This window comes from Artemia franciscana, chromosome 6 (assembly GCF_032884065.1).
Source record: "Artemia franciscana chromosome 6, ASM3288406v1, whole genome shotgun sequence".
In the NCBI taxonomy this organism is placed as follows: domain Eukaryota; kingdom Metazoa; phylum Arthropoda; class Branchiopoda; order Anostraca; family Artemiidae; genus Artemia; species Artemia franciscana.
Window position 1 is genome coordinate 36,814,809 of NC_088868.1, and position 19,710 is coordinate 36,834,518.

Genomic DNA, 19,710 nt, shown 5'->3' on the forward strand with positions numbered 1-19,710 from the left:
CGCCAATTCTGTCGGTCTGTCGGTCTGTCCCGGTTTTGCTACTTTAGGCACTTCCAGGTAAGCTAGGACGATGAAATTTGGCAAGCGTATCAGGGACTGCACCAGATTAAATTAGAAATAGTCGTTTTCCCGATTTGACCATCTGGGGGGGAGTGGGGGCCCGGTTAATTCGCAAAAAATAGAAAAAATGAAGTATTTTTAACTTATCAGCGGGTATTTGGATCTTAATGAAATTTCATGTTTGGAATGATATTGTGTCTTAGAGCTCTTATTTTAAATCCCGACCGGATCTGATGACATTGGGGGGAGTCGGAGGGGGAAAACCTAAAGTCCCGGTTTTGCTACTTTAGGCACTTCCAGGTAAGCTAGGACGATGAAATTTGGCAAGCGTATCAGGGACCGGACCAGATTAAATTAGAAATAGTCGTTTTCCCGATTTGACCATCTGGGGGGGGGGAGTAGGGGCCGGTTAATTCGGAAAAATAGAAAAAATGAAGTATTTTTAACTTATGAGCGGGTGATTGGATCTTAATGAAATTTGATGTGTGGAATGATATTGTGTCTCAGAGCTCTAATTTTAAATCCCGACTGGGTCTGATGACATTGGGGGGAGTTGGAGGGGGGAAACCTAAAATCTTGGAAAACACTTAGAGTAGAGGGATCGGGATGAAACTTGATGGGAAAAATAAGCGCAAGTCCTAGATACATGATTGACATAATCGGAACTTATTTGTTCTCTTTGGGGTAGTTGGGGGGGGGGGAGTAAGTCTTAAAAATTAGAAAAATGAGGTATTTTCAACTTGCGAACGGGTGATCGGATCTCAATGAAATTTGATGTTTAGAAGGATATCGTGTCTTAGAGCTCTTATTTTAAATCCCGACCAGATCTTGTGATGGGGGCGGGGAGTTGGGAGGGGGAACCTAAAACTTGGAAAACACTTAGAGTGGAGGGATCGGGATGAAACATGGTGGGAAAAATAAACACAAGTCCTAGATAGATGATTGACATAAACGGAACGGATCCGCTCTCTTTTGGGTAGTTGGGGGGGGGGTTAATTCTGAAAAATTAGAAAAAATGAGGTATTTTTAACTTACGAACGGGTGATTGGATCTCCATGAAATTTGATTTTTAGAAGGATATCGTGGCTCAAAGCTCTTATTTTAAATCCTGACCGGATCTGGTGACATTGGGGGAAGTTTGGGGTGGGGAGACCTAAAATGATGGGAAACGCTTAGATTGGAGGGATTGGGATGAAACTTGGTTGGAAAAATAAGCAAAAGTCTTGCATACGTAATTTACATAATTGGAACGGATCCGCTCAATTGCGGGGGGGGGGGGTAATTCTGAAAAATAAGAAAAATAACGTATTTTTAACTTACGAAGGAGTGATCGGATCTTCATGAAACTTCATATTTAGAAGGACCTCGTAACTCTGATATCTTATTTTAAATCTCAACCGGATCAAACGTAATTGGGGGGGGGCAGTTGGGGGGACCGGAAATCTTAGAAAATACTTAAAGCGGTGAGATCAGGATGAAACTGGATGGGAAGAATAGAAACCTGTCTAAGATACGTGACTGACATAACTGGACCGGATCTGCTCTCTTTGGTGGAATTGGGAGGGGGGAGGTAATTTTGAAAATTGAGGTATTTGTAACTTACGAAAGGGTGACCAGATCTTAATGAAATTTGATATTTAGAAGGATCTTGTGCTATAAAGTTTAACTTTAGGTTCTGACCTTCTCACAAGTGCCAAATGAGCTCTTGGCTCTTGGCTCTTCCGACCTCGTACCATATGAGCTCTCGGCTCTTCCGACCTCGTCCAAGTGAGCTCTTGGCTCTTCCGACCTCGTACCATATGAGCTCTCGGCTCTTCCGACCTCGTCACAAGTGCCATATGAGCTCTTAGCTCTTGTTCAATCTTTTTGAATAAAAATAAAAAGGAATAAATAAAAATATAAAATAGATATATAAATGTATTTAAATATATAAATTATATAAATAAATATGTAAATGTATGTAAATATATAAATGTATAAAATATAAATTAGATAAATCAAAAAAACTAAAAGGGAAAAAATAAAAGGAATAAAAAATAAAAAGGAATAAAAAAAAATACCCTGAGCTGATTAGAGCTCTGAATGGGAAAATATAAGCTCATACGCATATCCCGTATTTAAATGTATTTAGATTATTGTCATGCATAAAAAATGTTCAGACATACATTTGATATGAGACACATCATGTAATTGAATTTTATATTTCTTGAATTTCAATTTAGTCATAGAAGAAAAAAAGTGCTACATTCAAAGTAGCATATGCCACAGTTCTATACATGATGAAATAGTGTTAAAATAGCACTTACGTGCTACAGGTGGCAACCTTGGCATAGCACCACTTGATATTTCTGTTTTGAAGATGCGTAACCCCTGGGTTTGAATATTTGGCGTAGTGCCAATAAGTATGTGTAAGTTAAAAGATAGAAATTGAGGTTAGTGTCGACAAAAAGCCAATGCCATCTAGCGTTTGATGTCTCTGGGCAGCTTGTCAATGTATTAATAAGGTAAATTTAGTGTAATTGACGTGATTCCCAAAATTAGTGTATTTAAGTTTCTGATCTCTATTTCTAAGAAAAAAAAACAATTCTGAAGCTTGGAAAGAATGCTAAGAAACGCTAAACATTAGCTACCGTTCCTGATTTTATTTGTCAAAATCAGCTCCAGGCTCCACTTTTATATGTTACTCATACCTTTTGGCATAGTGCTGTGATATTACTTCATTGAGTAGGCTACGTACGCATTGGACTAGTTTTGTCTAGTGTCATATATCTGTTTCTAGTGTCATAGTTTTCTCTAGTGTCATATTATTGTAATGTCATGTTTGCAGCATGACATGTGGTGCACCATGTGGTGCAGTGTGCACCACATGGTGCACACTGCCTGGTGTTGCATTTTCTGAAGATGGTTGACCTCTCGACTTTGCTATTTGGCGTTTCGCCAAACAGTATGTGTAATTTGAAAGAGTGGAAACTGACGCTAGTGTCGATAAAAAAAAAAGCCAATGCCATCTAGCGTTTGGAGTTTTTGGGCAACTTGTCAATATATTAATAAGGTAAATTTAGTGTAATTAACATAATTCCCAAAATTAGTTTAGTAATAAGTGTCTGATCTCTGTTTCTAAGGAAAAAATATATGAAGCTTGGAAAGAATGCTAAGAATTGTCAAACGTTAGATGTTGCTAGTGATTGTATTTGTCAAATTAGCGTCAGATTCCATTCCCATACCTTTTGGCGTAGTTGCTATAATATTACTTCATGGAGTAGGCTACATACGCATTGGATTAGTTTTGTCTAGTGTCATATTTCTCTACTTTTTTTCCGGTTCGTCTTGGTTCGTCTCGCTTGATGATCACAATTACCGAAATTATGGACCTGTTTTGGCATTTTATCATTTGTGCTTGAAATGGATTGTTCAAATACTGATGACGATATAGCTGTGAGTCTTGTTTAATTATTTTTCATTACTTAATTTGATTTTATTCGCTTCTAGCGTACCGACAGAAAGGCTAATTTGTAAGTCGCTGGGTGACGTTTTTTTTTGTCAAAGCAAAAACTGTGCCTCTCCTCAAAATGTGCTGGATCATTAGCCTGCTCTGTTAAGGCCCATTCACAGTGAAATTTTGCTATTTCGAGATTTAGCTGGCTCAAATTTGACCCAAATTAAATTTTTAAGAGGACTTTCTGATTGAATAAATAGTCAGTGAAAAATTCTAATTAGTTCAAATTAGTACTAGTTAAATATCATTTAGCTTAGTACTAGCTCTCCATAAGGAAATACTACAAAATTATGGAAACTACTTTAATATGTTCTAAATTTCATTCTAAATTAACGTTTTTATAAGTTTATTCTTTAAAATTCAGACAATATATCTCCAAAATGAAGACTGTTAAACTTGACCCCTCCCCCCTGATGTAGCCCAAATAATTTATATCCTCAAGGAATTTTCAGTAAGGCTAATCTTTTCTTCCCGTCGCTGGTTTACAGTTTGTCATTAAATTCTTAAGAAAAGTCACACTACTGAAAATTTACTGCGTATATAGCCTATAATTTCTGTTATATATTTGTATATAAGAAGGTGGTGCAGGGGAGGGGGAGGGGGAGGGAGAGTGAAGTTTTGTGGTCTGCATTTAGGAACGATGTAAGTAAGTATTTTATCATAATTCAAAATAGTTTCAAGAATTGTATACTGTGTCAAACAGATAAAAGTTCAATAGGAATGACTCCTTTTATTAGACAGTGGTATCCCTATTGAGATTTTTATTTGTTTGTCATAGAAAGACGTGGTTATTTGGGACCCCTTTTCTGCCAGAAATAAATTGAAGGAACCCCCTCCCCTTATTAGTTTCTGCAGAACTATGTAATTCTATAACAACGTTAGTTTCTTACATTATTGAACGATTAATAATTGTATACATGTATAGGCTATTTATTTATTTATCTGTAAATTTTCATCGAAAATGACACTGTAATTTTCTATGAAAATTGGCAACATAATAGCCATAGAATAGCCAAAAACTGGCCAAGGAGTCATAAGGTCATATATCTCCTATGCAAGACACTAATCCAGTGAATGAAAATACAAAATTATCTGAATGAAAAAAATAAAATAAAAATTTAGTGAATGACAATATATTATCAATGTGGACTCATCAGGAGCATACTACTAGCCTGGTTTATCATAGAATATTCAAAAATAACAACGTTTTATACTGTGTCCATTTGAGAGTGGAAGCATTAGAGTGGTGCCAATTTTTTAGCGCGCTATCTCCTCCTTTTAAACATTTAGAAAATGAAGATTTTGATGCCAATTTTTGTCGAATTTGGAACCATATATTTTTCATTGGCGTTTTCCCCTTATATTTTGAGTTTTTTTTTACCTTGTAGCCTTTTAAATTACCTTTTAATTAAATTTTAAATTAACCTTTAAACCTTTTAAATTAAATTTTGAATTATGTAGATAAGAAAAGCCCCTCCAACAATCCTGGTTAGACCACTCCTCCTCCCCTCCCAAAAGCAGAAGAGTGTGCAAAAATGGACTTTTTTCTTGAATCTGACCAGTACTAGTTACTCTGCTATCCTAGAAATGTGCCCCCTAGTTTGCCTGTATGCCAGGCTGATTGTCTGAATTTTAAAATACTAATTTAGATAGTGATAACTAAATGACACAGAGGTTGCCAACTCCCTCCTACCTAGTGTACATTTCGATGTGCCGCAGTTCTGCCACACTTTGTTTCATGTTGCACTTAATAAGCATTAACTTGAAATGGTTTCGAATTATTGTTTTCTTTATGGTATAGAACGGTTTTGAGATGGGGCAGATCCCGTTATAGAATTTTAAATCTTAAAAAGATATTGCATTTTTGGGAGTATCTCAGCTCCTAATTAAGATGGAGACATAAACATGCATTAAATTATGGCTTTTCAAATAATTTTCAATATGATATGCAACACAAGCAGGGGTGGATCGGCTAGGTGCGCCCCCTCCTCCCTCTCTCTCTCTTTTTATATATATATATATATATATATATATATATATATATATATATATATATATATATTTACATCTATATATATTGCATTTAAATGTAACATTTAGCATAAATATTTTTGTCTCACAATAATTCTTCCAAGAGATCTGATGGGTTACGACTGATCTAACTGCAAATTTCTTTGTTCTCGCGGTCATAGATCTTCTAACCACACATTTCTCTGTTCTTCATTTTCATTTGGTTTGTTCTGATCCTCACTATTGCGTATCTGTAAACGAATATTTTTATTGTTCTTCTCTTTCGTTTTTGAGTCGTTGTGGTTCTTGCTTCCACTTATCTTTTTAACTGCATATTTCTATGTTCTCCAATTTTGTTTTTGACTTGTTCTAATTGGCAGCTTTTCTAATATTCTAACTAAATATCTCGTCGATCTTTAATTTCGTTTCTCATTGCTTCAGGCTTTTTTGGTGCCTTTTGCCTTAGCTGCTTAGATTGGTCTTGTCACTTTTGAGGGTCTGCATTGTTCTGTATCACCCGCCGTATATGTACATTTCTCATGCTGCTCTCTTGATCTTGTCTCATTTGATGGGTCAGTTTGTTCATTTTGGGCTCACTTCTTTTTTGTAGTCATTTTTTGCTTACGCTAATTTACTTTTGTGTCCTCTAGATATTATGAAACTGCTGAAGATGCCTATTGATATTTACATCACTGAATGTGGACATGTGAATTTACATATTTCTAATTTCTTTGTACAAATGCTTCTAAAACGATTTTATAATATATTTTCCTTGTATCTTCGCTTTCAATCAATCTAATTGCTAAATTATTTAATCTTTCCTGATTTATTGTTGATATGGGATAGTTTTTTTTATTGGTTTTAGTCTGGAAAGTGATATCTTTCCAGAAGCAACGCTTACGGGAATTGTAAGAACATTTCACAATTGCGAAAACTGGTTGTTCATTTTGATGGTGGCGTGGAGTCCTTTCAAACGCGGGCCTGATCTGGCCCAATCGCCCTTTTACCTACCCTGAACACAAGCACCTTTAAAAATAAACATTTTTGCCTCAACAATATTTAAAAACAAAATTAAAAAAGCTACCTTTTTAAAATTTTGAAAAAATTAATGTTGCTGATTGATCTGAGCTTAAAACACAAGCAAAATCTTGACCCGGCAATTCCTAAAGTTTTTAATTTATTATGAAATAAGTAACGAGGGGCTGCCGACTTTCATAAATTACGTGCTGCAGGTGCCATGTGCCAAGCATGACATGTCAACCTTAGCCACGCGTAGTAGTACTGGGCAGCACATATAACGCTTCGAGATGTATAATGGAACGTAGGTGGCCCTTGGATGAGTAAAAGTGCTTAGGTTCCTTGGTTCAAAAATAGAAGTTTTTTGCGCTGCCAGGAAGAATCCCCAGTTTATAAATACTGGAGGTGAATTCTGTGAAGATAAATTTTTTAATCAATTTTCTTTTAGTGTGCAGACCATGAAGGTTTTCTTGACGCCTTGAAAACCTAAAGCGTGAAAGTTCCCTAATTACATGTAATTAGATGAGAATTATGATTATGGAACATTTTTAATTGGAAAGGGAAAGGAAGATTCATTTCCTTATTTTTGTTTGCGCACGATATTTTTTCATATATTTCTTTTCATGCTCTATGATTTTTGGGTGTCATCTATATAGTTCTTGCATTGTTTTTTCCTTAAGTATAAATGCAGCTCCTACTTAAAAGCGACGTAGCCAGGTTGAGAGGTTGGAGCTGACCTTTAAGTAGTTTGGAGTTGCCCGGTTTTTCGGGTTAACCTTTGTGAATCGTGGGTTTGTTTTGCGAATTAAGTGTAAAGGAGATAGTGCGTAAAGAAGGATAGTAAAAGAGGATAATCCCAGTTTATATTAATTAGTTTGGTAGACTTAAGCCTAAGGAAGACTGCCTTTTGGAGTATATGTCATCAAGTAGGAAGGTAAAACTATCAGATTTAAATTCACAAGATGATTCGAATGTCCTGTTGAAGAAATAAATGATTTGTTGGAGTTTGGAGGGTTCATTGCGCAATAATAGGTTCCAAACTTAATGCTATCAAAACAATATGCTTAAATCAGGAATAAATGAAGCTGAATAAGCGATGCAGATAACGGTTCGAACAGTTCGTGGCAACGAACTGTAAGTAAGGAGCGACCGGGCTCAATAGTAACCGAAATTCTAAAAAACGGAATTTAGATACCAATAGATATATCAAAAGAATTGGATTTTTATGCTGATTTCAAATATAGAAGTTTCATTAAGTTTAATCTTACCCATCAAAGGTTAAGAGCCTGAGAAAATTTGCCCGATTTTCGAAAAAAGGGGAAACACCCCCTAAAAGTTATAGAATGTTAAGCGACCTTAATGAACATCACTTCATCAGATTCAGCGTATCAGAGAACCCCACTGTAGTGGTTTCAAGCTCCTATCTACAAAAATGTGGAATTTTGTATTTTTTGCCAGAAGAAATATCACGGATGCGTGTTAATTATTGTTGTTGTTTTTCTTGGGGTGATTGTATCGACCCAGTGGCCCTAGAATATCGACAGATGGTTCGTTCGAACGGATATTAAAAGTTCTAATGCCCTTTTTAAATTATCAAAAAATTGGAGAGCAACTACGCCCCCTCCCACGCCCCTTTTTTCCAAATAACTTAAGTTGAAGTAACTTAAGTTTGTACCTAAGGTTTGAATTCTGTTCCAATTCTTTAAGAACGACTCCTGAAACACTATTGCTCGTTTAATTAGAACAATAAGAAGTTTTTTTTTTAAAGTACTAAATAACTTTAGCGTAAAGAGCGAGGTGTTGAGGAAGAGCAACTCTCCTTATATACGTAATAATTTCTATTCGTTTTAAGTTTTATTGTTTCTCCTTACTTTCAGCTAAAAAACATTTTTTTAATTTAATTACGATGAAAGGATGAAGGCAACGAGAAAATTAGTCGGGTAGATAGCTTTACGTATCTGGGCAGCATTGTTATAGCCGAGTGGTTGGCACCCCAGACTTGAAATCCTGAGGTCAGGGGTTCCAGTCCTCGTGTCGCTGGTTACTTGGTTTGGAACGAGGGTCAATGGACTGACTCTGCAAGCTCAGCCAGAGTCGATCCATGTGTAAATGCGTGCTTGGAGAAATCTGGGAGAAAAACACGGGATGTGTCGGATGATTTGCCCCCAACCACCCATTGCACTCCCGGTCGAAGGGATCGAATCAGCAGATCGGTATCTGTGCAATGCAGGCCTGGTCAGCATGCAATTTTTATTTTAGAATAGTTTAGTAGCATTATTGGTAAGGCCAGTGGATGCAGTGAAGATTTAGAGTAAATGTTTTTTTAACTCGTTTCCAAAATGGACTAAAAAGTAGACAACAATTTATTTCTCGAGAATCTATGAAAATAAGTGAAGACGAGGGACGCAAAATGGATTGGGCTTTACATAACATATATATCAAATTGATCTAAGTAATAAATACGTAGATGAGAAAAGATGGCAGGTTGAATAAAACGATCAAGTTAGCCCATTTTAAGTATGGTAACTTGAGAAAAGATTGTAGGTTGAAGAAAACGCAAGTTGGCCCATTTTAAGTATGGTAACTTGAGAAAAGATGGCAGGTTGAATAAAACGATCAAGTTAGCCCATTTTAAGTATGGTAACTGGAGAAAAGATGGCAGGTTGAATAAAACGATCAAGTTAGCCCATTTTAAGTATGGTAACTTGAGAAAAGATGGCAGGTTGAATAAAACGATCAAGTTAGGTAACTTGAGAAAAGATGGCAGGTTGAATAAAACGATCAAGTTAGCCCATTTTAAGTATGGTAACTTGAGAAAAGATGGCAGGTTGAATAAAACGATCAAGTTAGCCCATTTTAAGTATGGTAACTTGAGAAAAGATGGCAGGTTGAATAAAACGATCAAGTTAGCCCATTTTAAGTATGGTAACTTGAGAAAAGATGGCAGGTTGAATAAAACGATCAAGTTAGCCCATTTTAAGTATGGTAACTTGAGAAAAGATGGCAGGTTGAATAAAACGATCAAGTTAGCCCATTTTAAGTATGGTAACTTGAGAAAAGATGGTAGGTTGAGGAAAACGCAAGTTGGCCCATTTTAAGTATGGTAACTATGGTAACGCTTATAGAGGTTTGGAATCCAATCTGATCGATACTGCCGCTTGTCACACTTCACGGGCTTAGGTACTCGGGAGTAATTTAATCTAGGCTTTTATGAAGGGTTGTGAAAGAAATATCTCCCGTTTCTTTTTGTTTTTAAAGCCCCCAAGGTAATTTCTGAGGAAACTTGTTATGTATGAAAACCCTTATATTTGCACTCTGTTCTAAATCCTAGAACTGTACCCCCCTTTAGAATTATTTTTTTGGTTTCCTCTTAGATGATTTTGTTAATATAAATCTATAATTTTTAACCATTAATTCTTACGGGATATTCAGAGAATCTTCAAAAATGCATTGGGAGGATTAAGCTAGAAACTTGCAAAAGGTTAAAATGCACAAATCCGCAAGAAAAAATCTGTAACATTTCTTGTTGAAATTTGGTCTTGTACAACTACGTTTTTAAACGGTAATTTATTTCAACCCCACGTGCATGCGGCAATACACGTGTCAGTCTAGTTCCATCGTTTTAATAACACAAATTTGATACAAAATACAAATTATGGTTGTCAAGTCATGCAATCATTTGTAATAGATCGATATTTAGCTGTTTTAAAGATCTGCTTTTTCTGTTATTTTTTATGCGCCTTTAAATCAGAGTATCTTAGGTGGCATTTTGATTGAATACTCAAAAAGGGGGCGTGGCTGCAGGTGTTCTCATGAAAGATGTATGGATAAGTGTAAGTTTTTTTTCTAGTAGTCATGCAAACTCGTAAAAAATAGATAAATTTAGAGTAGAGATAGATTGCAATTCTGTGATTGTGAAAGGGTTGAGTTCAAACCATTGGTAAAATAATATATTTGGCACGTTTATAGCCTACTAACGGATGAAGGTGGAATTTCTTTTTAATCTACCTTAATAACGTGCATCAAGTGAAATTTCCTGTGATATCTCGATCACCTTAGCGTGCTCGATCAATTCCCTATTGTGAAATCATTTGATATCTAAAATTGTCCTCGATCGCTATAGCGTGCATCCTCGCTATAGTGAATAATCTGTGATACCTGAAATTGTCCTCGATCAATTTTTCGACTTTTTAGGAATGAGTTTTCTATTTATTTTTATATATTTTTTTTAAATCTTACCTACTCGTAGACAGAATGGTAGGGGAACAAGTCTGCTACTGCTCCGAGATTGGTTCGAAGGACTCTCCTTGTACAAGCATTCATCTCCCAAGAAATTCCTCTGGTATTTCCCAGGGCTGTGGAGTCGGACCTGGAATAGGTATATTGAAAATGTGTAGAGTCAGATTCGGTTATAACTTATAAAATGTAGTTAAATGAAGCTTTATTGAGTTAGAATCGTGGAGTCGGATTTTTTGTAAATTTTGCTGAAGTCAAAGTTTTAGTAAACTCGGAGTGGGTGTATATAGTGGGTGTAAAGTAGGTGTATTGAAAATGTCTGGAGCTGGAGTCGGTTATAACTTATAACCGACTCCACAGCCTTGGTATTTCCTTGTATTGTTCAGACCTGTAGATTCACAATTAAATTTTGCACAGTAAGAAAAATATAACAGTTTGTTTGAATCCTTTGCCTAATTCAGGCAATTGCAAACTATATGGTTCTATAGTGCTATAGTATGCACACTATTGCACCACGAATTAACACACAAATCGACTCGTATTTTGTTACTGACAAGAGACTTGGATTTGTGATTGATAAACTCTCACCTTATTTTGAAGAAAATAGGCTCATAGTCTCATGTTATATGTGTTGGGACAGATGTACGGTATAATTAGGTACAAAACTGGAAAGGTGTAGTTCGGTTTTTCTCTGGAAGGCGATAACAACCCTCAAAAAGGTCCATGAACCTATATCTTGCAAGACTTGCCCTGTTTTGTCTATAGGTAGGAATCTGGTACGTAGAACGAGTATATGTTTAACTCCAGCAGCTCTGTTGGTACGAATAATATGGTGTCCAAGCCGTTGTGCACCTGACGGAACAAACCAGAGCATTAAGGTCTATAGAAGTACGAATATATAGAAGTATATATAGAAGCACATATAGAAGTATATTTGCTGGGATAGAAGTACGGTCAAATCAGGTGTAAAACTAGAAAGGTCTAGTTTGTTTTTCCCGAAAAGCGATGACAACCCTCAAAAAGGTCCGAAATCGATATTTTGCAGGACCTGCCTCCTGTATCTATTGACACGAATCCGGTATGTAGTACGAGTTAGGGTTAAACCTGGCAGAATCTATAGGTCCGAGTCGTTGTGCACCTGAAGGAACAAACCAGAGCAATGTAGGTTTCATGTTGTATGTGTTGAAATAGAAGTACGGTCAAATTAGGTACAAAACTGGAAAGGTCTTGTTCGTTTTTTTCCCAGAAGGGTGATGGCAACCCTGAAAAAGGTCCAGATTCGATATCTTACAGGACCTGCCCTGCTGTAACAATAGGTACGAATCCGGTATGCAGTACGAGTATAGGATTGAACCTGGCAGATTCTATAGGTACGAGTTATATGGTCTCCGAGTCGTTGTCCACCTGATGGAACAATTCAGAGCAATGTAGGTTTCATGTTGTATGTGTTGAAATAGAAGTGCGGTCAAATTAGGTACAAAACTGGGAAGGTCTGGTTCGTCTTTTCCCCGAAAGGTGATGGCAACCCTGAAAAAGGTCGGGAATAAAAACATTGCAGGACCTATCCTTTTGAGTCTATAAGTACGAATTCTGTATGTAGTATGAGTCTAGAAGAATCTATAGGTACAAATTTTATGACGTCCGAGCCAGTGTGTACCTGACTAGAAGGAACCAGAGAAATTTAGGTCTCATTTTATATATGTTGGCATAGAAATGCGATCAAATCAGATATAAAACTGGATAGGCATAGTTCTTTTTTTTTTACTCCCCAGAATGCGGTGGCAACGCTCGAAAAGGTCTCAGTCGATACGTTGCACCACCTACCCTGGTGAAATTCTAGTTAAGAATCCGGTATGTAGTATGAGTGTAGGTACAACTCTGGCAGAATCTGTAGGTACGAGTCGTGTGATGTCCGACCGCTATGTACCTAACAGGAACAGGCCAGAACAGTGCAGGGCTCATGTTATATATGTTGAAGTATAAACACGGTCAAATCAGATACATAGCTTGAATGACCTAGTTCTTTTTTTCCTCCCCGGACTTAGCAACATATTTTGAACTGGGTTTGGAAACCATGCGCTTATGCAGAGGATCAATCTCTGACGTTTTCTTACAATCGGAATTTCTTTGCCAATTCAGTTTTATCTCAGTTCCTCAGATAACCTTATCTCGGGAACTACTTTGGATTCATTTTTATGCATATCAATCAAAACAACTTATAATGGATTACTGAAAGTTCTGGACATATACAATTATAGAATTGAGTGAAAAACGGTGTAATGAGTTTTTTTTTTATATATTTGATGACGAGGAACCAGACTTGGTTAGTTAAAAGCGCATTCTGAGCAGTTCACTCGCCAAGTCAATTAATAAACTAAAAGTGTAAAAGGATATAGATTTCTTGTTTGATAAGCCTTGTTTATTGGCCAGTTTTTTTTCGAACACTTTATTGTCTTTCGGTACTTGTTAAATATCTCCACCATAAAAAGCGACGAAGATCACACTGCCTTTCCATCAAAAACGCCAAAAAAAAAAAAAAACAAGAACAATAGAGGATTAATTTTGCAAGACAGTGAGAAATCCCCACCACACTCAAGAAGTAAGTTGGGTTAATTATAATGGAATATACTAAATTATGATGAAAATATAATACTTTAGTAACAAAATTATAGAAACTACAACAGAGAATTATGAGAAGCAGACTACCCAGAACGCATTCTATGAAGTACCTACCCTAACCGAATACAAAAGAGAATTATGAAGAGTAGGCTGCCCAGAACGCGTTTTATGAAGTACCTACATAACTAAAATACCAACTCTATATATTAAATATTTAACTAAAATATACCTGCATTGCGGTTTATCTCTCTCTGGCTAAGCTGATTATCTTTCAGTGCGTACTAAGGTAGAGAGAGAAACAGTTTTTGTACATAGAGAAAACAAACTGGTCGGGATATTTCCAAATACCTGTCTTTATATGTTCAAGTATAATAAGGTTTTTAATTACCAGCTACGTATGCTAGAATGGGGATGATGATTATTTCGTTTCTCCTTGTTTACTTATATTTTTCGCATAATTTGCCAAAGTTAAGAAGGTTCACAAAAATCGGCCCATCCTCAAATAACACAAAATTGTTTTAGAGACAAAACTATTCAGCAATATAATTTTTCAGCAAATAACTACAAAATAAAATTTAAAAAAACCTTTTTTCTATAAGGTTTTTAGACAAAACCATTATTCTTGTTCTTTTCCAATAATTACAGGGCCCAAAAATGTCAAGATTTTTTAGTTTCTTAAGTATTTTCTTCTATTTTTTCAATTATTTGCCTAAAGTTAAGAAGGCTCACCAGAATCACCCGATCCTCAAGTAAACCATTGCATAGGCTAGATATTAAAAGTAATCGAACTTCTAGTCAAGGTTGAAGAAAAAACATGCCAAAGCGAATAAAGTAAAAAAAAGTAAGTTACGTCAATTTTCAGGAAGATTGAGTAAAAAACATCCCCAGATTCTACCAATAAGCTATAAAAATGAATAAGAAAAACTTCCAAGTGATTTTTTCTATTTGGAGATTTTGTGCTTAATAAGTAAATGGCAACTAAGTGGCTAAAAATGTCCATATTTTGTAATAATAAATAATTAATAATTAGGATTTGGTGGCGAGAATTATCCAGAAATTCGATCGTTAAATCATAGCTTAGCCATCCCCCCACAAGATAGAAATTAGTGTGTGCTACCAAAACTGAAGAAAGTTTCGAGAGAGCCTACTGTAAAAGATTGAAACCTGCAAACATCTCATAATGGGAGGGGGGTTTACTGGCCATTCTACCTGACCCTTATTATTCTAGAGCCTTTGTTTGTTTGTAAGTCGTATGGTCTTTAAAGTTTATTAAATAAAAAAACAAGTTTTTTCAACTGAAAGTAAGGAGCGACATTAAAACTTAAAACGAACAGAAATTACTTCGTATATGAAAGGGGCTGCTTCCTCATCAACGCCCCGCTCTTTACGCTAAAGTTTGACTCTTTCTCTCAACTCTTCTTTTTAAAACAGTAAAAAACTTTAGCTTAAAGAGTGGGGCGTTGATGAGGAAGCAGCCCCTTTCATATACGAAGTAATTTCTGTTCGTTTTAAGTTTTCATGTCGCTCCTTACTTTCAGTTGAAAAAACTTGTTTTTTTTTATTTAATTTCTGAACGTTTTTGAATCAATACATGTTTTGATTTTGGCTCTCCGCAGAGGAATTTGCATATTTATTTTTTTTTGGCTAAATGGCTTTCTCATAATTTTGATCAAATGATTTTGAGAAAAAAAGAGTGGGGAGGAGGCCTAGTTGCCCTCCAATTTTTTGGTTAATTAAAAAGGCAACTAGAACTTTTAATTTTTTAAGAATCTTTTTATTAGTAAAAGATATACGTAACTTATAAATTAGCTTACGTAAAGAATTTTTTATTCTCATTTTTATTACACATATGAGAGGGTTCGCCCCCTCGTCAGTACCTCTCTCTTTACACCAAATCTTAAATTTTGTCCCAATTCATTAAGAATGACCCCTGAATCACAAAAGCCGTAGAATAAATAGTTGACATTACAAAAAATACTTTAGCGTAAAGAGCGAGGTATTAGGAGGAAGTGAGCCCCTCATATGGGTAATAATTTCTGTTCGTTTTAAGTTTTAATGCTGCTCCTTACTTCCAGCTGAAAAAAAAATTCATATTTATTTTTTCATTGTTTTTTTTTTAAATAATGCTAGTAAATCCTGCGCTCCCTTCATGGAAATTTTCTTCCCCCATGACAAATTCCTCGATGGAAAGTTCCCCCAGTATATCCCCCTCTTCTCAACCCCTCCCCCAACCAAAAAATCCTCCCGAAAACGCCTGTACACTTCCCAATAACCATTACTATATGTAAGCACTGCTCAAAGTTTGTAACTTGTAGCCCCTCCCACGGGGACTGTGGAGGAGTAAGTCGTCTCCAAAGACATAGTTATAAGGTTTTTCGACTACGCTGAATAAAATTGCTATCTCAGAATTTTGATCCGTTGACTTTGGGAAAATAATTAGCGTGGGAGGGGGCCTAGGTGCCCTCCAATTTTTTTGATCACTTAAAAAGGGCACTAGAACTTTTCATTTCCGTTAGAATGAGCCCTCTCGCAACATTCTAGGACAACTGGATCGATACGATCACCCCTGAAAAAAAAAAAAAAAAAAAAAAAAAAAAAAAAAAAAAAAAAAAAAAACGCATCCGTGATCTGCCTTCTGGCAAAAAATACAAAATTCCACATTTTTGTAGATAGGAGCTTCAAACTTCTACAGTAGGGTTCCCTGATACGCTGAATCTGATGGTGTAATTTTCGTTAAGATTCTATGACTTTTAGAAATACATAAAAGAAATTGAAGCCAGTTTCAGCAAAATTCCCCCTATTTTCTAAAATAACGCAAATTTTCTCAGGCTCTTAACTTTTGATGCGTAAGACTAAACTTGATGAAACTTATATATTTAAAATCAGCATTAAAATCCGATTCTTTTGATGTAGCTATTGGTATCAAAATTCCATTTTTTAGAGTTTTGGTTTCTGTTGAGCCGGGTCGCTCCTTACTACAGTTCGTTACCACGAACTGTTTGATAGTACCATAGTTATTGTAAATGAATCTGGTATTTTTTTTTCTCAATTGGTTTTGTGAAAAGGAGACGAAAACGTGAACAGGGGAATATGGGTGAGAAATTATAAAAAGCTAACAACATATGGCACGAAAGGGTTTAAGAGATTGTAGCTTTCCTTACAGGGTGTAAGTGTACTGAAAGGAAAATACCCTGTAGATACCCTCTTTTAGTACCTTACATAGAAAGGAATTTACTGTAATTAGGATTTAATAGGTTCTTCATCTTTGAATTTCCACGAACGCAAAACGTCAGCTTTAACTAATTAGTCTTGATCATTTATTTTCGCGCTTTAACGCTGGAGAATGTATGATACTGCCCTAAAACCTTCATAAAGTTGGAACAACCGAAATGAAAATCTTAGAAAGTTGTTTCAGACATGAACAAACCTAAGGTGGGTCCAGAGGGTAAAAAGGTTTTATTTTGAATGTTTTGGCCTGACGCGTAAATGTTTTGGGGGACGCATATCCCTGATTATGCCTATGCCCGTGTGCAAAATTGTGCAACGTCCATACAGATGCAGTACCCGAAGCATCGAAGCTAAGCAATGATGGACTAAGTCATGTGTATCTGTGACAAAAAGTTTGGAACTCCTTGACCCCTTCTACGTAAAAATTTTGCTAACTGCTGACAACGCTGAAATTATTAAGCTGTCAGCATATTTTGCCTGCGGATGCTGCCATTTCATTTGATGTACGATAAAGTCGAAATTTGAGAGTCTCATAGCCAATAAATCAAGGTATACTGTCAGCAATCGCCTTGGTTGTTCTCTTTAGACAGAGAAAAAAAAAATTAACTCTGTAGAATCTTTTTGACGATATTTCGAGTTTGTTTATACAGCTATACTCATAAGAGAAGGGTAAGACACACAATCTATTTATAAACAAAAAATAAAATCAGTTAACAAGTATAAGATAGTGATCCCCAAAACAGGCTCCATGGCCTGTTAGGTGGGGGAAGATTCACATATTGAATGCTACGAAGGTGATAATCCGACCTATCAGATACAAAGATGAAGTAGATCATGGAGCTGAAACAAGGGTGATAATCTGACTGATCAGACACAAAAATGAAGTAAGTCTACGAAACCTGAAGAGATCACCATGGAGCTCAAAGAGCACCAAGAAAAGTGAAAAATGCACTGGAAAGAATAGAAAGTTTTCAAGATCAAGTAATGGTTTTGTTGCTGAGCAATTTGTTTTCTAGATAAATTTTGTGGCTTCGCTATAAATGTTTGAAAGCGGCTATGTCATAGACAACAACAATATAAGGCTTTTTATTTCTAACATCAGAATTAGGTCTTTCCGTAAATTAGAATCAGTACTGGACCTAGAAGTGATCCTTGAGGTGCACCGTGCTCGACTTTTGAAGGTGAACGGAAAAGCGAATCAACAGAGGTTATTCTATTGGACATAATAGACTTAAACAAAAGAAACGTGGTATCTGCTATGACAAACCGAGAAAGGCTAAAGATGAGAACATTGTGGGTTAAAGAATCAAAAGCTTTACGAAAGTCCTGGAAGAAAGCAGGAGGATCAAATAAGAGCATAGCACAAAATGAAAAAAGTTCAACATAAATATGGAAGCATGCCCAGTGGAATGATTTTTTTTTCAAAAACAAGATTAGAAATTGTGAAAAAAATCTATATAAGTTGAAGAAGTATTAAGACGTGGTAATATCCAATCTAAAAAGTTTCACTAAGCACAGACAATGGTGATATTGGCCGAAAGTTAACTGGATCCTTTCGTTGCCCACTTTTGCATAGTTTGATAACTTGAGAACAATTGAGGCTATTCGTGAAATTACCGTGCTCAAACGAAAGGTTAATAAGTTTTATTAATGCAATGTGATACCCTAAAACTCAGTTTGCGGGCTTCAGCGTCGGCTGACCGTCTCAAAGATAAAAGGTCCATTAGCAAGTTCACCCAGGGCACTAACTATCATGAAAAGCTGCTGATAATTTATGGTTTGACTGTGAAATTTGACTGAAAAAATCCTGAAATTTCACTTCTATTTGTCGGTGAGTTTGTCAATCAAAGTCGGTGGTACTACAGGAAAAAGTGGACAAACTACTCAAATGATAATTCCGTTAGGCTGATTTTTATCGTATTCTGAGCAGGGATGCTAGAAAATTTTAAGGGACTGCTCTTTCCTAAAATTAAAAAAAAAAATCTGCTCTGTTTGATCCAAAAAACAAAATTCGCACTTTTTAATGATGAAATTTCCACTAAATCTTAATATCTCTCTCTTCGTCACAAAACAGGGGGAAGATTTCTGTGAAAGTAGGTGTTGGCTTTTAATTTGCTGTTGTTTTTTCCTATGTTTTATCCTAGCTCTGTAAGTTTGGTAAGACTACCCAATCGATTCTAAATAATTCGACCGTACAAACTAAAAAAGTTTATAATGGGTGAGATAGGGTTATTATTTAAGGTACCGTATCGTCTTCACGGTATAGTATTTCTTTCTATTTGTACGCTTTTTTTCAAAAATAAAATTAAAAATCATGAAAATCCAGGAATAAGAACATCCAGGGATTCGGCAAAAAACGAAATCGGATAAAATTATGCCGCCAATTGTAACTGCAAGTGACAACGCTGAATTCAGACAGGTCTATTAGCAGGGCCTTCAAAGTTAAAAAAAACATACCTGTGTTGCTGTAAATATGAAATTATTTCTTCTCAAATCAAATTCTAGCCTAAATAGATATGAAAAATCCTAAGTATAATATTTTTCTTATGGTAACAAATTAAAGTTTTTTTTTTCAAAATATGCTGTGCCTAAAAGTTTTACTAGATTCAAAAAATTTCGAAATGTTGATGCTGATGGAATCATTTTGAGAGATAGATTTGAGGTGACGTGACAGTAGAAATATATGAAAGAATAGAAGCCAGATTCTGCATATTTTTTCTTCAATATCTTATGTCTAAAAGTGTCACGTGATTCCAGCAATATCAAAAAATTGGGAGTCATTTTGAGAGACAGATTTGAGGTGACTCGACCGTAGAAATAGATAAAAGAGTAGAAGCCAGATTCTGCAAATTTGTTTTCAATATCCTGTGTTCAAAAGTGTCACGTGATTCCAGAAATATCAAAATATTGGTAGTCTCTTTGAGGGACAGATTCGAGGTGATGTGACAGTAGAAATAGATAAAACAATAGAAGCCAGATTCTGCACATTTTTTTTCAATATCCTGTGTCTAAAAATGTCACGTGATTCCAGCAATTTCAAAATA

At 35.8% G+C, this 19,710-nt stretch overlaps 1 protein-coding gene across 1 annotated transcript in view; it reads left to right on the plus strand.

Moving 5' to 3' along the window:
* The first annotated feature begins 3,358 nt into the window (after positions 1–3,358).
* LOC136028378 (septin-7-like) overlaps positions 3,359–19,710 on the plus strand; it is a 201,454-nt gene continuing 185,102 nt past the window's right edge. Inside the window, exon 1 of the mRNA XM_065706185.1 lies at positions 3,359–3,495. Coding sequence (XP_065562257.1) covers positions 3,463–3,495 — 33 coding nt within the window. The 5' untranslated portion in view covers positions 3,359–3,462. The remainder of the gene's footprint in view (positions 3,496–19,710) is intronic.